At 45.5% G+C, this 20229-nt stretch overlaps 1 protein-coding gene across 1 annotated transcript in view; it reads right to left on the bottom strand.

The window, feature by feature from the left end:
- The window catches only part of CACNA1S (calcium voltage-gated channel subunit alpha1 S), a 761524-nt gene that overhangs the window by 375093 nt on the left and 366202 nt on the right, over window positions 1-20229 (bottom strand). The window contains exons 14-15 of the mRNA XM_083173194.1: window positions 15985-16105; window positions 12577-12691 (exon numbers count right to left, since the gene is read on the bottom strand). Of these exons, the coding sequence (XP_083029320.1) occupies window positions 12577-12691; window positions 15985-16105 (236 nt within the window). The remainder of the gene's footprint in view (window positions 1-12576; window positions 12692-15984; window positions 16106-20229) is intronic.

Raw genomic sequence — 20229 nt, 5'->3', positions numbered from 1 at the left:
GGTTTTTTATATGATGTCTGCGGCCACAGGAACATGGCCGCCGGCCTCCACGGCTACGTGGAGGAGGGCTCCGGCCGGCAGCCTGTTCCCTCTTATCCCCGGCGGGCGGCAGTGGCAGTCGGCAGACGCTGGGTGCGGTGGGGACGTCATGACGTTGACGCCTCCCACCCACGCGTCTGCACTCAGAGACAGACAGACTGGACTGGAGGAAGGCTGGGGCCGCCCGCTGAACTACTCGTGGGGGACACTTCAGGAGGCCGCCGCAGAGAGGGGAACTGAAATTTGTGGAGCCTGGTCGAGGATAAAACACAGACACAGTAGTAAGTTAACATAAAAAACTACATATCTGCTGTGCTGTTTCATGTATATTAATAATAATGCAATGACACCACAGGCTGCTCCACCTGTATAATAATTTGTGTCATGGCATTACTATTAATAATAGTAATGCCATGACACAAATTATTATACAGGGGGAGCAGCCTGTGGTGTCATGGCATTACTTTTATATTATACTGGGGGAGCAGCCTGTGGTGTCATTATTATTGTACAGGGGGAGCAGCCTGTGGTGTCATGGCATTATGCCATGACACCACAGGCTGCTCCCTCTGCATAATAATAATACCATGACACCACAGGCTGCTCCCCCTGTATAATATTAAAGTAATGCCATGACACCACAGGCTGCTCCCTCTGTATAATAATAATGCAATGACGCCACAGGCTGCTCCCCCTGTATAATAATTTGTGTCATGGCATTACTATTATTATATTATACAGCGGGAGCAGCCTGTGGTGTCATTGCATTATTATTATACAGCGGGAGCAGCCTGTGGTGTCATTGCATTATTATTATACAGCGGGAGCAGCATGTGGTGTCATTGCATTATTATTATACAGAGGGAGCAGCCAGTGGTGTCATGGCATTACTTTTATATTATACAGGGGGAGCAACCTGTGGTGTCATAATTATTATTGTACAGGGGGAGCAGCCTGTGGTGTCATGGCATTATGCCATGACACCACAGGCTGCTCCCTCTGCATAATAATAATGCCATGACACCACAGGCTGCTCCCCCTGTATAATATAAAAGTAATGCCATGACACCACAGGCTGCTCCCTCTGTATAATAATAATAATGCAATGACGCCACAGGCTGCTCCCCCTGTTTAATAATTTGTGTCATGGCATTACAATTGTTATATTATACAGCGGGAGCAGCCTGTGGTGTCTTTGCATTATTATTATACAGCGGGAGCAGCCTGTGGTGTCATTGCATTATTATTATACAGCGGGAGCAGTCTGTGGTGTCATTGCATTATTATTATACAGAGGGAGCAGCCAGTGGTGTCATTGCATTATTATTATACAGCGGGAGCAGCCTGTGGTGTCATTGCATTATGCCATGACACCACAGGCTGCTCCCTCTGTATAATAATAACGCCATGACACCACAGGCTGCTCCCCCTGTATAATATAAAAGTAAAGCCATGACACCACAGGCTGCTCCCTCTGTATAATAATAATGCAATGACACCACAGGCTGATCCCCCTGTATAATAATTTGTGTCATGGTATTACTATTATATTATACAGCGGGAGCAGCCTGTGGTGTCATTGCATTATTATTATACAGCGGGAGCAGCCTGTGGTGTCATGGCATTATGCCATGACACCACAGGCTGCTCCCTCTGTATAATAATAATGGCATGACACCACAGGCTGCTCCCTCTGTATAATAATAATGCCATGACAGCACAGGTTGCTCCCCCTGTACAATAATAATAATGCTATGACACCACAGGCTGCTCCCTCTGTATAATAATAATGGCATGACACCACAGGCTGTAATATAATCAACTTCAGACCTAATCTCTTTTTAATTAATACATTTTTTTTTTAATTAAAAACCTGCATTTAACAATGCGCTACTTATGGGCCACTTATGCGCTACTTATGGGCCAGTGCTCTTGACTTGCCCCCCAGGCTAAAAGTTGCCAGCCAGCCCCTGCTCAGACCTATTGATCGATCGGATCCATAGACTTCCCAAAGCCAAAGGCGCTCCAGTGGATGCTCCTCGCGACGTACTCATGCGGATCCACTTCTTTCATATAAAGGAAGCAATACTCAAAGCTGCCAGACCAACCGAGGAATCAGCCTCAGTATTAGGCCCACTTCAAATCTATGGAGATCTTTCCCAAGCTACGTTGGCCAAAAGGCGTTCCTTTCACCCCATCACCGCCGCCCTCCGAAAAGAACGCATCCTCTACAGATGGGGCCACCCTACAAAGTTACTGATCAATAGAGGCGGATCTACAGTCGTACTTTCAACAGTTGAAGAAGAGAAGCACTTCCTATCCATCTTGAACTCTGCAAGCTCTTCTCCGAGCCATCCACCTGTGAGTAGACTCCAGCAGGACTGGTCTGCTCCGGGGTCAGATCAATAGAAGTGGTACCCTTGGATATGTTTGCTCACACTTGTTGCCGCCAGGGATAGATTTCGAAGCCCTCTTGTATTTAGTCTTGAAGCCGGGCGGCTTACAGTTTCATTTTTATTGTTATACAATTCGTGTTGAAAGTGCCTTTTTTTAGGAAAGGTGTTTGTTCTCTCATTGTTCTCTCCTTTTTCTCCCTCTCATGCTTCCTTTCTTCTTTAAATCCTAAACCTTTCTTTAATGTCCAGGTGTATTGGCTCTCCGTTTACCTACCCACTACCCCCTCGTAGATTCTTCATGTTGCCATGGTTTGGCATCCTACCTCTCCCCCAGCTGGGGGTCCTTATCTCCCTCACCCCCTCTTCTTATTTTCCTCCTGTTTTCCTTTTCAGTCTCCTTATCTACATGCCAGCCCTCTTTGTTTTACTGTCTGACTCAGCCATCTCAATCTACCTATACGTACTGTGAATATGGTTAACTTTATCTCCATAAATGCCAAGGGACTTAACTCTCCCAATAAAAGGAGGTTAGCCCTTGATTATTTCCGTAAACACAAAGCTGATATTGTAGCGGTTCAAGAAACCCATTTTATGGCATCTGCCCCCCCCCCCACCCCCATTATTCCATAATAGATACTTCCCTCACTGCTTTTCAGCTAATGGCCCAAAGAAGAGAGCAGGGGTTGCAATCTTAATTTCTCAGCACTGTCCATTCTCCCTCACCGCGCAATACTCTGACCCTGAAGGGAGGTTTTTAATCTTGATAGGTCTCCTAGATAATAGAGAAGTAGCTATAGTCTCTAGCTATGCTCCTAACACCAAGCAGCTTGCATTCTGTAGGAAACTTTTCTCCAAAATTCAGCAACTTGCTAAGGGGGCCCTAATAGTTTTAGGTGATTTTAATCTAGTCCCAGACCCATTACTTGATAGCTCGAGGCCACACACCCTATCCCGGCACCAGTCTCGATCCCCCCCTAAAGGTATCCGACAGCTATTAGCAGAATATGATCTGTATGATTTGTGGCGGGTTAAAAACCCAACAGTGAGAGACTATACCTTCTATTCACACCCCCATGGCACATATTCGAGAATAGACCTCGCAATCTCAGATAAATGGTCCATTAACTCCTTCCATCAGGTTAAGATTCTCCCCCGATCGTGGTCGGACCATTCTCCGCTCTCCCTGAAATGGGATATCACTAATAGGAAGTTATCCCCGGGCCCGTGGAGGCTGGGTACCCAGAGTTTAACTCACCCCGAGGCCTGTAAGACAATCCAAAAGTCTTTAGAACACTATATATTAGATAACCCCCCTGAGGAAACCTCTACATTTACTCGCTGGTGAGCTCTGAAGGCAGTAGTACGTGGTTCGGCGATTCAAACAGCCGCTAAGCTTAAAAGGGAATGCAAGCAATCGCTTGAACGTGCAGAAGCAGCTCTTGCCTCCCTGGAGGCTGCCCATAAGGCAGACCCCTCTGACAGATCTCTTTTTAAGCTCTTAAATGATACTAGAGATAAAGTCAATAGTCACTACCTCTCCACTGTACATCGCAATATTGCTAGACTGAACCAGAAGTTTTATCTCCTTGGTGACCGTGCGGGTAGAATGTTGGCCAGGAAACTAAGAGGCAGGAGAGCTAAGGTAAAAATCCATATGATCCACTCGGAGCGTGGCTTTAAGGTTTATGACCCGAGTGAGATTGCTAATGTCTTTGCGTCATATTACTCTAAGGTCTATAATTTAAGAGAGGATTCCTCTACGCCCCAGCCAAGTGCTGGGGTGATGAGAGAATTTTTTGACAAAATCTCCCTCCCCGCCTTACCTCCAGAGACCTGCCTATCACTTAACGCCCCCTGGACCCCTGAGGAGGTCCAGTGTGCTATTGATTCTCTCCCCTCAGAGAAGGCTCCGGGGCCTGATGGTTTCCCATCCAATTTCTATAAGACATTTAAAAACCAGCTGTCCCCGTTGCTTGTCACGGTTTTTAATGAGGCTTCGGACACTACATTTTTCCCCCCAGAGATGCTTGAATCCTGAATTGTTACAATAGCCAAACCTGGTAAGTCTCCCTCCCCGGTCCAAAACTACAGACCCATAACGCTTCTTAACACTGATTTAAAACTGTATGCCAAATTAGTAGCTAATAGAATAAGCCCTTTACTCCCATCTCTCATCAAAAATGATCAAGTGGGTTTCGTACTTAATAGACAGGCCCCTGACAACACACGAAGGGTAATAGACGTCATAGAGTACTGCTCAGCACAGAAGGTCCCTCTCCTGGTCCTCTTGTTGGATGCAGAGAAGGCCTTTGATAGACTCCACTGGGGCTTTTTGCAATTGACCTTGGAGAGGTTTGGCTTCCAGGGCCGGATATTGGACTCTATTTTGGCCCTCTATACTTGCCCCTCCGCCAGGGTGTTCACCAACGGCTGTACTTCAGAGAGTTTCCAAATTACAAATGGCACCCGTCAGGGGTGCCCTCTTTCCCCCTTGATTTTTGCGTTGGCCATTGAACCCCTGGCGGAACGCATTAGATGTGATGATTCAATCCGAGGCCCGATAATTGGCAAGCTTTCCCACAAGATCAGCCTATTCGCTGATGACGTCCTATTATGCATTTTGGACCCCACTGCCTCCCTTCCAGCACTACATAGAATCTTAGAAGAATACTCAGAAGCCTCTTACTACAAACTTAATACTAGCAAGACAGAAGCCCCTGACGCGGTCACCGAGCTGAGAAAAACCTTTAAGTATTCGTGGCAGTCTAGTTCCCTGAAATATCTAGGAATCCACGTTATTGAGTGTAACTACAATCCCCTGCTAAGGGCCCTTTCGGACCTAACCAGAGATTGGATGTTACAAGACGTCTCTTGGCTAGGGAGGGTTGCTGCGGCTTAGATGGTTCTCTTACCTAAATTAATGTACTTATTTAGAGCTATACCAAGACTCCCCTCCAGATCTACTCTCCAAAAATTCAATCAAATCTTGGCTAAGTATATCTGGAGGGGGACTAGACCCAAGATAGCTAAGAAGACGCTAGTGAGGCCAATGGAGAATGGGGGGGGGGTAGCTTTCCCAGACCTGGATCTCTATTTAGCTGCTTGTGTCCTGAATCAGCTTAGAGACTGGTCTACCCCTCAGGACCATAAGCCCTGGGTGATCCTGGAAGGCTCCTACTCACATCCTGTCCCTTTAACCGATCTGTTATGGCTTCCACCCGCGGAGACACGGAAATATGCAACCCAGTGTAAATCTATTCAATACTCACTAGACGTTTGGTATAAGCTGGTAGGTTCGACAGAAAGGGCAATCCTCCCAGCCCCTCCTCTATCTCTCAAGGCCCTTAAGGTATTGATCCCTATCCCTCAGCTTAATAGTTGGATTAATCAGGGCATATCTTCTATAGGAGATCTATATACAGATCAACACTTAGGGTCCTTTGCTGACCTACAGAACAATTTTAATATCCCAAAGCAAGATTTCTTTATTTATTTACAACTTAGAAGCTGGCTCCAGGCGCACCTCACTACCGCAAATAAATCCCCCTACTTTCCACCTTGCCTTAAAAAACTAGCTAGTGCAGCCTCACACAAAGGTGGAATCTCTAGGTGGTACGCTCATCTTCTCTCACCCCAGGACAGGAGCAAAAGTCCCCCTCAATTACATTGGGAAAGGGATTTGAACAAGATCCTATCAGACGAAGAATGGGATGGTGTGTTCGGGTCTTGCTTTAAGATCTCTCGATGTTTGGAGCACTCTGAAATGTTCTTTAAGTTGATACACAGGGCCTACTTCACCCCGGAGAGGCTGCATAAGATTTGGCCGACAGTATCGAACTTATGCTGGAGAAAGTGTGGACATGTTGGAAATATCTTCCACATTTTCACATTTTCACATTTTATGGCCCACTACAACATCTGAGGAGACTGGCCCAGAGAGAGTGAGGGCATCGGAGCTCTAACTCTGGTCTGTCATCAACTTAGAGACAATAAAACTTTCACACTACTTATCTACAAACCAATTAAGGACTCAATTTACAAGCTCATTCTGTTATTTTGTTTTGTTTTGATCTTAAGAATGTCCATCTATCACATCTTGTTCCTACTCTGCTGTGTATATATATGTGGTTCTTCACACACCTTGTTATACCATGCCTGAGGAAGAGACCTAAGAAGTCTCGAAAGCTTGCATTTTAACAACATTTATTTTTGTTAGCCATTAAAAGGTATCATATTTGCTAGATTGCTATTTTGTTTTTCTCACTGAGGAACAATAAAACTTTTCCACATTTTCTGGGAATGCCCTATGTTGCGACCTCTCTGGGCAGATGTATTCCAGCGGTTGAGCTCTATATTAAATCGCCCCATTACCTTAGATCCTGCCCTAGCACTACTACATATTTTCCCAATATCCATGTCTGCTGCTGACAAATACATTGTAGGCCATGTGCTGATTGCAACTAAAGCCGTCATAGCTAAACTTTGGAAATCTGACGCAACCCCAACTATAGACTCCATCCTCAAGAAAGTCCATAAACATTACATATTCGAAACTTCTGGAGCTAAATATTCTAGTGCCCCAAATTCAATACATATGAAATGGTTCAGCTGGTCCCTCTATTGTGATGTGGTGGGCAGATCGAACTTGATTAGTGATGTCACGGATTTGTCTATTCTAGCCCCTTAGACCTATAGTTAGAGCTAGACAGCTTAGTTAAAAACAAGCACTTGTAATTCCTTTTCGTAGTAAGGGTCAGACAGCTTTTATATTGGTTCAGTTACTGGCATGTTATATTTAGTGACATTTGTTCATACTCTCCAGACTGTCTATTTGTTCGCGATTTGATGCAATTGTATCGGCAATTTTGTATATTTTGCTCCCCCCACCTCCCTCCCCCCTACCCTCTTTCTTCTTTCTGTACCCCCCCCCCCCCCCCAAAAAAAAAAATTACTTCAATAAAAATTTAATGTTGAAAAAGCCATCCGGCCCTGGGGCCTTGCCTGGCTTGAGTCTTTACCTCTTGCTCAGAAATAGTGGACACTAGTTGTGCTACCAAGCCCTCTGGTACCTGAGGGAATGGCAAGGAATTCCAATAAGTATGAGAAGGGTTTTAAGAAGAGTTTGCCGACTCCGTTGCACTCCCCACCGACCCATCCCTCGGTAGCTCCGGCTCGGAATAAAGCATTTCATAGAAATGCTTTAGAACTTCAGCAATCTGAATATCTGTTTTTGGCAATTTGCCATCCTCTAAGTACAGGGGCTGAACTATTGATCGTTGTCTAGAGCCCTGTAATAAATTAGTGAGAATTTTCCCTATTCTATTGCCAAATTTATAGAATTTTGAATTGACATTAAACAAGTATCTCTCTCCCAGTAAGTTGAGGTATTTGTTACTATGTAGTTGGGCATTTTGATAGGCGATTTTATTTTCTGTGGTGGGGTTTTGTTTAAACGACTGGAGAGCCGCTGTTAGTATCTCTTGCAATGTTATATATTTTTTATTTTGTTTCTTTTTTAGATTCGAGGTGAAAGAAATAATTTCTCCCCGTAGGACTGTTTTTCCTGTTTGCCAGAATATCATAGGGTCTTTTACTTCGCAATCCTTGTTCTCTTTTTGAAATAGGGACCAAATTTTTTCGAGATGATCTCTAGATTGAACTAGATGTGAAGGGAACCTCCAAGTAGGAGATGTTTTGGTGGGTGCCCTGAGCTCCAAAACCAGAGAGATCAAACCATGATCAGATAAAATTAGGGGTGCTATGGAAGGGTCGGATGTCCTCACAAAGAGGGGTTCCGCTACTAGGATGTAATCAATCCTTGACCATGAATTGTGTGTTAGGTATAAGCATGTGAAATCCCTTTCTGTCGGGTTATGAACTCTCCAGGCATCCACCAAATTCAAGACCTTAGTTAAATAAGGGACTCCCAATTTTTCGCAGTGTATAAGCGCCACTAGGAATTACGGATTTATCTAATATTTTAGAAGATATTAGGTTAAAATCACCACATATTATTAAAGTCGAAGGATCAAAGGAGTAAAGTTTAGCAAGGAGAGAAGTAAAGAAGGCTTTTTTTTATAGTTTGCAGGAGCATAGATTTTGCAGATAGTTAACTTCACATCATCTACCAAAATATTTGAAAAAAGGATCCTACCACCAGGATCAGAGACCTCAGATAACACCTGAATATTTAAAGTTTTCCTAGCCATGGTAACCACCCTGCAAGACTTGGAGTAGAAATGTTAGGAACCCAATACGACCCAACCCATTATCTGGAGCTTCTTCACCTCTGGGGGCATTAGGTGAGACTCCTGAAGGCAGATAATATCAATCTTATGCTTATTTAAGCAAGTCAGGAGTTTCCTCCTTTTGGCGGGGGTATGGGTGCCTCTAATATTTAAGGATCCAATTTTTAGAGACATAATAAAGCACAGATACAATAAACATCCTGATGGTAATAAACCCATTCAAGTCTGGGATAGGGGAAGTAGGGAAAACACACAAGATACACAATAGACAAATAAAGACATACATTCTAATAATTAAGTGAGCAGTAAAAATAACTTTAAGATTGGACTTCCAGTATACCATAGACCTGCAAACCCTAAAGTGTCGCTAGACCTGGGTGATTTCTTCTGATAAAATGAAATTAGAACCCGGCCCGCTACGTCTAACCACTCTATCCATTCAATCATGTATTATAATATCTATCGACATTAAAAAAAAAACTGGTACCACTAGCCTCTCTGTGACAGACAGGACAACAATAACTGTATGCTAATAAAGCTTATCTGTCAGTCACTAGAAGTGTGGAGCATTGATTATAAACCAAGATAAACAATTTTACATATAAAACAGTCAAGCCACAGTCAAACCCTTCGCCCCAAATTAAGGGGAACCCATTTCTCAATTTAGTCACGTTCAATATGACACTGCATACTCATGCTGAGTAAAGAAGGAGCCAATGCATCCTGTGCTGCAGGGATTTCACCCATTAGGAGAGGCAATCACATCGGTGATATCATCTTCTCTAGTACCAGATTTTTCAGCTTCAAGGAATATTTCTGCCTCTCTAGCAGAGCTGAAATCCCAGTAACCTGTGCCCGAGAAGATTCTCAGGCGAGCTGGAAACATTAAGAAGAATTTGCGATTGTCTTTGGCTAGCGTTGAACATATAGGTGAGAATGAGCGCCTTGATTTCACCACAGATGTCGAGAAATCCTGAAATATGCGCAGGACATGGCAGTCCCAATTAATGGGATTAATCTTCCTCGAGGCATTCCACAGAACTTAGAGGTGTAAATAGTTTAACACTTTAAAAATAACCACTCTCGGGCATGTCTGCTCCTGGGTGTTAATGCAACCAAGTCTGTGTACCCTCTCGGTTATGTCTGCACACTGCACTTTTACATTGAGTAAGGCAGGGAGGGTATTTTTGACAAAGAACTCCAATTGCGTCCCCTTTAGGGACTCAGGTAACCCTGTTACCCTGAGATTTTTCCTCCTGGCCCTATTTTCCGCATTTTCTAACCCCTCACTAAGGATCTATAATCTTTCTCCAATCTGAGAACTGTTTTTTTTAGGGCGACAATATCCTCCATGTTACTGCTAATATGCTCTTCAGCGGTGTCTAATCGCATAGTTAGACTGCTGAGCTGGGGGGAGATATCTGACACCTCTTTTTGCAAAAGGGGTTGAATCGCTGCCTGAATAAGTGCTGTAAAGTCTTTCTGTGAGAAGGAATGCATACCTGCAGGGACACATACATCCTCCTCAAGCGAGCGGTCCTCAGTTATGGGCTGTTTAGCTGCCGGGGTGCCGCGGGCGGTGTCCGCGTCCGGCGCCATATTGTGTTCTCCTTTCCGTTTGTCTTGTCTCTGTTGCAATGGCGCCGGAGCGGGATCCGCCGTTGCCAGGGGACCCAGGAATTTTTCCATGCCTGCTTGAGGATGGCAGGGTGATCGGGACCTGTTCCTGTGTGTCGATGTCAGCTTCAAAGGGAGAGTGGACTGAGGCGGGTGATGGAGCGATGCGGAGAAGCTGCTCACCTCACCATGCCGGAACCAGAAGTCAGCAAAACCAATAGTTAAATAAAATCACACTGACACACAAGAAAAATAAAGCGTTATTTCACACAGAGGACACTCATACTGATACTTACCTTTCTTGATCCCGTAGGTAGCCCTCTGTCCATCGGTGGTCCATTCCTGAAGAAATCCTTTGGTGTACCAGTGGAAGGAAACCATACTTACAAGGGTCCTCCAGCGTAGATCTAGTCCTCTTCCCTCTTGAAGTAATCCAGCGTAACCCGGACCATCGCTAACGGTGAGAAGCGCTGAATGTAAACATTCAGCGCTTCTCACTTTGAATGCCGCTATTGGCCGCTAGGTGGCCAATCAGGAGCTGAGTTTCAGAAACTTACCAAGCACCTCCAAGCCAACACGGAGCGCCTCCAAGTCTGCGGAGTGTTTGTTACACCACTGGAGCGTATCTCTAAACCAGTGGTTCCCAACCCTGGTCCTCAAGTATCCCCAACAGTGCACGTTTTCCAGGTCTCCACACAGAATCACAGGTGACATAATTAGTTCCACCTGTGGATCTTTTAAAATGTGTCTGAATACTGAGTGCACCTGCTGGGTGACCTGGAAAATGTGCACTGTTGGGGGTACTTGAGGACCAGGGTTGGGAACCAATGCTCTAAACGACAGAAACTTTTTACGCTTCTGGTGGACCCGGTGGGAATAGCCCTGTAGCATCTGCCTGATGGCAGCAGGTTAAACAAGCCATGGCCAAGATGTAGTTGGTCCTTGACTATCTTCGTTGCCCGCTTTTTTACTCTGGACAGGTACAGGTCCTGGACAGAGGGAAGGTCTGTCCCAATTATCTTCTCCGCAGTTCTGACTACCTTTTGGAGTCTGCATTTGTCTCTCTCGCTGGCGGACCCTTACCAGACCATTATTGAGGTACACAGTACAGACTCCACAATTGCGGAGTAGAAGAGAAGCAGAAGCTTCTGTGGGATGTTGAACTTCCTCAGTTGCCTAAGGAAGAATAACCTCTTTTAGTCGCTTTTCCAACAATAGTATCAGTGTTGGGCCCTCATTTAAGGTCCCGGGAGATTGTGGTTCATAGGAACTTGAAGGAGTCCAATAGCGACACCACACTGTCAGCAATTGTTAGTAGAGGAACACCATCAGCCTTCTTCCTAAAGTCTGGAGATGTTTTTCCTAGGCTGATAACTAACCTTGCACCGGCCCTGAGCACAGGAGAGCACACCCCTCAATCACACAGGGTAAATCCTGTAAAAATGGATTGGATTAATAATATTCAAATTTTTTGGAATTATTATATGCAGCATGCAATGGATAGGAGCGAACCAGGAGTCTCTTGCTCCACACCAGCCCCCATGCCACAACTAGCCCTGAGGGGTGAGTAATGGACCCGCATTGCTCTATTCAAGCCAACTACAAGTGAGATCTGCTTATAGTGAGTGTATCAGACTTTGCTAATTATTATTTTTATTTTATTTATAAGGCACCACAAGTGTTTTGAAGCGCCGTATAAAGGAACAATATAGGGAGACAAAACTTGGCATTACATTGAATAAATAACAAAAATAGAGTACAAATAAAGAGCGCCACAGTTCAATACACATTACAGTTTAAATATAAGTAGTGAGGACTTTATTAACATACAACTAGAGGCTTGAGGCCAATGAGGGAGATGAGTATGCAGACGCAGATGGTCACTGAGTGTTTGAGTATAGGAGAGCTGTGAGTGAAATGTGAAAAGAGGGCTTTGACAACAGGAGGGAAGAGGGCCTGTTATAAGGTCAAGTGGTCATTCTTCATCAAATTTTATGGTTATAATACAAGTTTAAACTCTTGTTTTTTTAATTTAATTTCATATCATTAATATTGTTTTAACATCATTCTTTGAATAAATATATTTTTTTAATTATCCCATCGTATTTTAATTTGATCTTTCCTCAAAGCAAGTGCTGCACTCTCGTGATTTTGTGCGTGATTATATACAGAATATATAGTCTGTAACCGGTATCATAAAAAAGAACAAAGATTGTTTTGGGCATTATGTTGGAAAAACTTTGAAAAATTCTTGTTACATCTTTTTGTTACCTTACCTTGCTAACTTTTTGCGTTTGCGTTCCTCTGACTTCGCTTTCTGAGCAGATGTAAGATTTTCGGCTTCAGCAAGGTTATCAACAGCAATAGCCAGAAACACATTCAGTAAAATGTCTACATTTTGCTAAGGAAATATTGCACAAGAAAAACTTAATACGACCATGTTGAGCACGCTGCTATAATATACGTATATATATATATATATATATAAATACATACAAATACAGGGGGCCCAGCACGCACTAAAACAAACTAATTCTGTGTGTCTAACTAGGGTGTGTGGTCACAGGCCACTAAACCCCAACCTGGGAAGTTTGGGTGCTGTTTGCACCCCATTCGTAGGAATGTAGAGTATGTTGGTACTTCTGTATCTATATATTTGGATTGATTTTTAATTAACCTCTGTTACTGTGATCATAGCTTTCTCATGCACCCTAGATAAGCTCATTTACCTGAAACCTGTGACAACTGCCCCTTTAATCAAGGGCGTAACTACCATAGGTGCAGGGGATGCAGCTGCTATGGGGCCCAGAGCTGCCAGGTTCCTAAGAAAACCAGTTGATAGTGTAGGACTTGCAGTGAAATGGGGTCCCTTGGCGATGGGCTGCAAGCTTAAATGCATTGATCAATTCATGAACTAAAACCCCATTATTTATTTAATTGATTATTTGAATGTTAAGGTGAGTTAGTTTGTTTTAGTGAGTGCTGGGCCCCCTGTATTTGTATTTACTAGAGTGTGTGATCACAGGCCACTGAACCCCAACCTGGGAAGAGTGGGTGCTGTTTGCACCCCATGCGTAGGAATGGCGAGTGTGTTGGTACTTCTGTATCTATATCTATAGATATATCTATATATCTATAGATATATCTATAGATATAGATATATCTATAGATATATATATCGAGCAGGTTGTGGCAGCACTCAGAGTCGATCACGCAGAGTTTAGGTGCTTAAAATCTTCTGAGGACGAAGTTTGGATACGAAACGCGTTAGCGCAGGGCTAGTGACGACAGCTTTCCCTGTACCCGGCTTCTCCTGCTCCATCCACGCTCGCTTACACGCCGATACGCTGCTTGTCTTGGTGGCTAGCCGGCAGTTTGTTAGAGATCCAGCGGCGCCTTGGAAGGTGGTAGGAGTTATTGCCTGGGAGTTTTATGCAAAACCTTGTGGTAACCAGCCCACAGCGGTTATCCGCCTGGTACGAGTCTTTATTGATCTGTGTACCTGCACTTGTCTGTGTTTTAAAATAAATACGGTTTTACACTATGAGGCGCACCTCTTCTTGTTTTTGAACATATATATATATATATATATATATATATTAATATACAAATAATCAAATGAATTTAATGGGGTTTTAGTTCATGAATTGATCAATGCATTTAAGCTTGCAGCCCATCACCAAGGGACCCCATTTCACTGCAATTCCACCACTAACAATTGGTCTCTTAAGGATCTGGCAACTGCTGACATATCATAGCTAAAATGAACATGTGTTTTTTTCTGGTTTAGAGCTCACCTGCCAACTACTGCAGTTGCCAGGCTCCGTTCTATGCCGGACATGTATGCTGCTCCCTGTAACTATGCATGCCTATGGAATTAATCTGGAAGGCTGTGTCCTGCTTTATAAAATAAAGATCAAAGTATTCATCTGAATCCCTGTGTAAGTGATCCTTTTCACAATATATTTGCCGACCATTGAATGATTTTCCCACCATTCGCAAATAAAAGTAATTCTAAACAGACTTTTATTTGACACGGAACTGTCCGGGAACGTGGCGGTGCTGACGTCATGAGACATCAGTCTCCCGTCCTTTGCAGGCTTCGACCCGCCTGCGTTTGCATGGGGACACCCAGTGGTTTTCTGGGTGCATCCACCATTTTTGTGGGCATGCCCAGGAAATGCTGAGCACCCCATGTCTTGGCAACTGTAATAGTTGCTGAGGGCATTTGCACAGCAGCCCTGCACATGCATATATTCACTTACACAGATGGAGCTCCTCTCAGCCAGCGCCGGGGCTCTCCAGAATGCCGCTGCTGGTGAACCGGCACTCCAACTGATTGGGAAGCTTGTCCCAGTTTCTGGGCGGTGGGGGATGCAAACCCTGCCTGTCTCCACTTCATGACAGTGCCTGTACTCCAGGGCGTAAGTTTATCTCAGTTGCCCCGAGGCAAGTTGCAGTTTGGTGCCCCCCTCCCCAAATACTTGTGTGTCAACATTCACCTGTGCATAACATCTCACAGTCCAGCAGCATTGCTTGCTGCAGTACAGGCTGAGTGGTACCAGACAGGAGCCATCATGTCCTCTATTGCAGATGTTAGCAGGGCTCCTGCTATATAGCCAATTAATTAAAGATGCTGCTTTACATGCAGGCGCCCTTCAGGGCTTAGAACCCAGAGGCCAGAGCCTCCATTGCCTCTGGGAGTAACACCCCTGCCTGTACTATAATTCAGTATATACTTCATAAGTTAAAACAAAAACAGGATACAAAGAACTAAATATTACAGTAACTGAAAAACTAAACCAGAGCACAAGTAACAATTAGCACCACATTTCCCAGTACACAACACAACTGAGATGTAGGGAAACAAGGGAGTTGTCTGTGTACTACCAGAGCTGCGGCTATAGAAGTTAGTTGAGAAGGAGAGAGCTGTAAGTTAAGTGCAAGAGAAGGGGTGCCGGATGGGGTCCCGACAGTCGGGATCCCGACAGTCATTAACCCGACGTCAGGATCCCGACTGTTAAAACACCGACGGCCGGTTCCCGACGGCCGTCGGCTATTTTCCCTCGTGGGGGTCCACGACCCCCATAGAGGGAGAATAGAATAGCTTTGTTGCGCTGGCCACGCTGTCTGAGGCCAGGCATTCGTTATCCCGACGTCAGGATAATGACTGTCGGGATCCCGACTGTCGGTGAATCATACCACACCCGAGAGAAGAGGGCTGTAAGAATCAGAGCGAAGAGGGCCCTGATCCAAAGAGCTTGCAATCTAGAGAAAATTGAAAATAACCTTTATCACATGTACTTTTAGATTATGTACTAAAATTTAAAATACCACTTACCATGACATTTTGTTAACCTTTAAAATGAAAAGAAGTTATTTTCTTGTAACATGAACTTGTGTAACTATATACAGGCCCTTGTATGTATCATATAGATATGTAAATCGGTTGCTAAAAATTTCAAATATACACCTATGTAGATAGCAAACCAAAGATACAGTATATTAAAGTACCTCAATAAATAAATAGGGCTTGGTGCTGAGTGGAACGGTTCTGGATTAATAGGTCATACCATACAAGTGAATATGAATATTTGTTTGCATGCATATAATTTGAAGGGTCAATAGTAATTTCTGTTTTGAGTTAATAAAAAATGCACTCCAATTTAAAGCTTAAAGGATACAATTCCCACAGACAAATAGTATGATAAAGTAGATACAAACGAACATCCCTGGAAATGAAGGGCCACCATATGCCATGATTCCATTGTACATTACAGAATTCCAGTCTTCTCCAGTCAAAACCTGTGAAAAATCAAAATCACCTTTAAAACCTCACTGCAATAGCATGTACAATACACAATGGGAAACCTCTCTTATAATCTAAACTATTAAGACCATGGGCCAAATCAGGGCGTGAGTTTGTTTGCAAAATCATACTCTCCTCGACTCACACAATATTTATGTTAAGGTGCCCATACACGTTACACTTATTGTATACAATATTGCATTTTGGTTTTGCGATGAGATGAGATCTTGTACAAAAAGTACGTGCTGCACATACTTTTTGTACTAGATCTCATCTCATCGGAAAACCAAGATGCGATATTGTATACAATATTGTATACAATAATTGTAACGTGTATGGGTGCCTTTAGAGCACGGGTGTCAAACTCAAGGCCCGCGGGCCGAATCCGGCCCGCCGGACCTCTTCAAGTGGCCCCCTGCCTCCGTCCACCCCCCCCCCCCTCGCCGCTGCCCATCCGTCCCCGCTGCCCGCCCCCCGCGCCTCTCCGTCCTTGCACACAGAATGTTCAGTGTCTGACAGGAAGCACAGCTCTGCGACTTCCTGGTGACGTACAGAGCTGCTCTTCCTGTCAGACGCTGAACATTCTGTGCGCAGGTAAAGGCAGCAGTAACTGTGGGGTGGGTGGGCAAGCACATATTAACCCCTGGCAACGGACATTAACACCCCCTGGCAACGAGCAAGAACCCATGAAAACGGACATTAACCCCTGGGCAACGAGCTGAAACCCCTGGCAACGGACATTAACCCCTTGGCAACGAGCTGGAACCCCTGGTAATGGACATTAACCCCATGGCAATTAGCAAGAACCCCTGGCAACAGACATTAACCCCCCCTTGGCAACGAGCAAGAACCCCTGAAAATGTACATTAACCCCTTGGCAACGAGCTGGAATCCCTGGCAACAGACATTAACCCCTGCCAGCCACCACCAGCAAAAAGAAAAATCGTGCAGGAGACAGTTTGAAGAGCAGCTCTCCCTCTCCCCGTCCTGGTTGGACACAGGTAGGCAGCCTACTACTCACCATGATACTTGTAGTAGTACACATTAGGAAAGGGGATGTGGTAACGCCCTTTTTGCCCATGGCCACTCCCATTTGTTCATGGCCACGCCCCCTTTCTGAATGTGTACCGGCCCTTTGCGGGTGACCAATGTGCTGATGCGGCCCCCGATGAATTTGAGTTTGACACCCCTGCTTTAGAGTTTGTCCAGTGACTTCGAGGGTCCAACATAGCTATCATGTGACTTTACATGAGAATTGACACTGGGAAGCATGTGAGAACATCACAATGCAAGTGCAAGTTTTATAGGGTATGGTATTACTTACCAACAGTCAGGATTCCATTGGTCATTTCTCCGACATTGGAATTCCGACTGTCAGGAGCCCGACAGGGGAGCGGGTGTGCATTGAAGCCCCTTGTGGGCTCCATGCACTCACCAGTGCATGGAGCCCACAAGGGTGGCTTGCTGTACTCGTCACCCACTCTCTATTGCGGTTGTCGACCCCCACAGAGAAAAATAGCCCATGTAAATCAGGATTCCAACTGTTGTGCTACTGACATTCTGGATCCCAATGTCGGTGAAACGACCATTGGAATCCAAACTGTTGGTGAGTCATCCGGCACCCATTTTATAATGCGAGTTACAAAGATTTAGAAATAGTCACCCATTGGCACCCAAAAGTCAAACTCCTCCATCATTTTCTCATTGTATAGATTTGTGAAGGAGAGGAGAGTTTTCAAGATGTATGTTGATGCCATGCATCATTCTAAGTTAGCTGGGGAGTGGGAATGATGGTCTAGCACAGGGGTGGCCAAACCTGTCCTCAAGATCTACCAAGGTGCATGTTTTCCAGGCAACCTGTGGATCTATAGTAGGAATGAATGCAGCAGGTTTGAAATTGTGACAGTTAGTAATGACTAGAGCTGTGCACCAGATAGGTAAACTGGAAAACATGGACCGTTGGTAGATCTTGTGGACTGGTTTGGCCACCCCTGGTCTAGGAGGTGTAGTCCTATGACTGGTAGCAGTGCTGTGCTCCACACGCTGCACTCTCTACTTGCAGGACCAGGATGTCAGAAACCACAGTGCGCGTTCGCATCGGCGCACAAGTCTGTGTTCCTGACCCGCTCGCTGGTAGGTCTTGCAGCACAGACTCCTATCCTGTGACGTCCCCGGGTAATCTCCTTGGCAGGATCTGAGGGGGTAGATTTATGAAGATCGGTGAAGTGATAAATAGTCTGGTTTTATAACCGGCCAATCAGCTCCTACCTTTCATTTTTCAAACCAAGCCTGTAACTTCACAGTTAGGAGCTGATTGGCCGGTGACACTTTATCACTTCACTGAGCTTAATAAATCTGCCCCTGAGTGGCATTACCCAGAACTATTGCCAGCGACCAATGCTGGTCCCTGGCTGGGACCACCATGACACTTGCAATCACTCTGTTGTCCAATGATTTCCCTGTGACCTTGTTGCTCTGACCTGTGCACTGACCATGTGACTAAAGGTGTGCACACGTACTTCCTGGATTTAATTGCTGCTGCGGCTTGCAGACAATCACAGGCCAGCAGGGGAATATACCTGAAGCCTCATGCCCATTACCCCTTCCTGGAACAAATTGTCTGATCCCTGTGTGTATCCAGTCCTCAGCGTCCAAGGCTCCAGGATCCTGTCCAGAGACCCTTTGGTTACCCTGTGTAAAACCCTGAGCAAACTGCTGCCGTGATCTGCTGCTGATGTTAAAGCTCCCTGGCTCTCCTCACCTGCCAGGTTACCTTCCTCACTGTCTACCTTCACCAGCTCCCAAGGGAAGAGGATAGAGCACTCCAGCATCTTCCAGCAGAGTTTGCTATTGCCCTTAAAGGGCTATACCACCTTTTGACTCCAAAGTCAACACAGGCGTCATTTCTCCAGTTTCCTGTCAACACCCATGTCGGCTCTCAGGCCATCAACAGCCATTTCGGCTCCCAGGCCATCAACTCCTGTGTCAACTCCCAGGTCATCACCAAACTCCTGTTGACTCCCAGGTCATCAAGACCCTTCTGGCTCCCAGGCCGTCGACTTCCATCTGGCTCCCAGGCTGTCTACAGTACGGTGTCGACTCCCTGGTCGTCAACACTCCTTCCGGCTCCCAGGTCTTCTAGAGTACCGTGTCGGCTTCCAGGATGTCAACACTCCGTGCCAGCTCTCAAGCAACTGCTATCACTCCGGCCTCCCAGGCCAGCACAGATCAAGTTCCAAGTTCCTCAGTTCCAAGCTCCAAGATCAATGCCACAAGTCACCATCCATCTCCCGTGACTGGCCAGTTAGCTGTGGGGAACTCAGGTCAGAGGGCTGCAACCTCGCCACCGAATGCAGCGGAGTCCGAACCTCCTTATGGGGGTCCCTGGTGAAAACTATTGGTGGTGTTAGACTCCTCCATGCCTCTGATCAGAGTCTTGTCAACTCCCCCCACCTAGCTGTGCCCGCAGTGTCAGTGTTACTCATATGAACTGTCCATATCCAAAGCCTCCCATGTTCCCAGCATCCACCACTGAGTCACTGCTGCCACAGTCGGGAACACCAGAGACCCAAGCCCTGACACAGGAGCTGGCTTGGTCTGCCAGCAGTGCATGCATGTAAAGAGAGGAGGAGCCTGGATATGGAGTAACTGTATTTGTCTGGGGGAGAAAGAGTCCCTCAGGTTCTAGGGACAATGCTGCTGCCCAGTGGCCAGAAAGATGTTGCTGACAGATAGGCCCCTAAAAGTCACAGGCATATGGAAAATGCTGGGCATTCCCATGGGTATGCGGGCGAGCCAATGCCTGCTGGGCCTGCCTGCTGAAATCACAGGATGTCAACTGCCAGCCCTGTCTTCAGCCAGCCACACACAAATACAAGTCAGTTTTCACTGACTTCTATTTGCGAAGGCAGGAGAAATCATTAGATGGTGGTATGCAAGAGCATGTTCTCGTTACACATCCCCCCGCATGGTACCGTGGGGAATCGGTGGGGTGGGGGGGGGGGAGGGGAGGGTATTCAGCCGCTCTGCTTCTCTGGTGCGCAGTAAGCTGTGATATTAGCAGCTTACTGATCAAACCAGAATCAGGGCCTATATTGAAAACAACCCCTTCTCTTGACTG

Source organism: Crinia signifera, chromosome 2 (genome assembly GCF_055691185.1).
Source record: "Crinia signifera chromosome 2, ASM5569118v1, whole genome shotgun sequence".
In the NCBI taxonomy this organism is placed as follows: Eukaryota; Metazoa; Chordata; class Amphibia; order Anura; family Myobatrachidae; genus Crinia; species Crinia signifera.
This window is presented reverse-complemented; position numbering and strand designations above follow the sequence as displayed.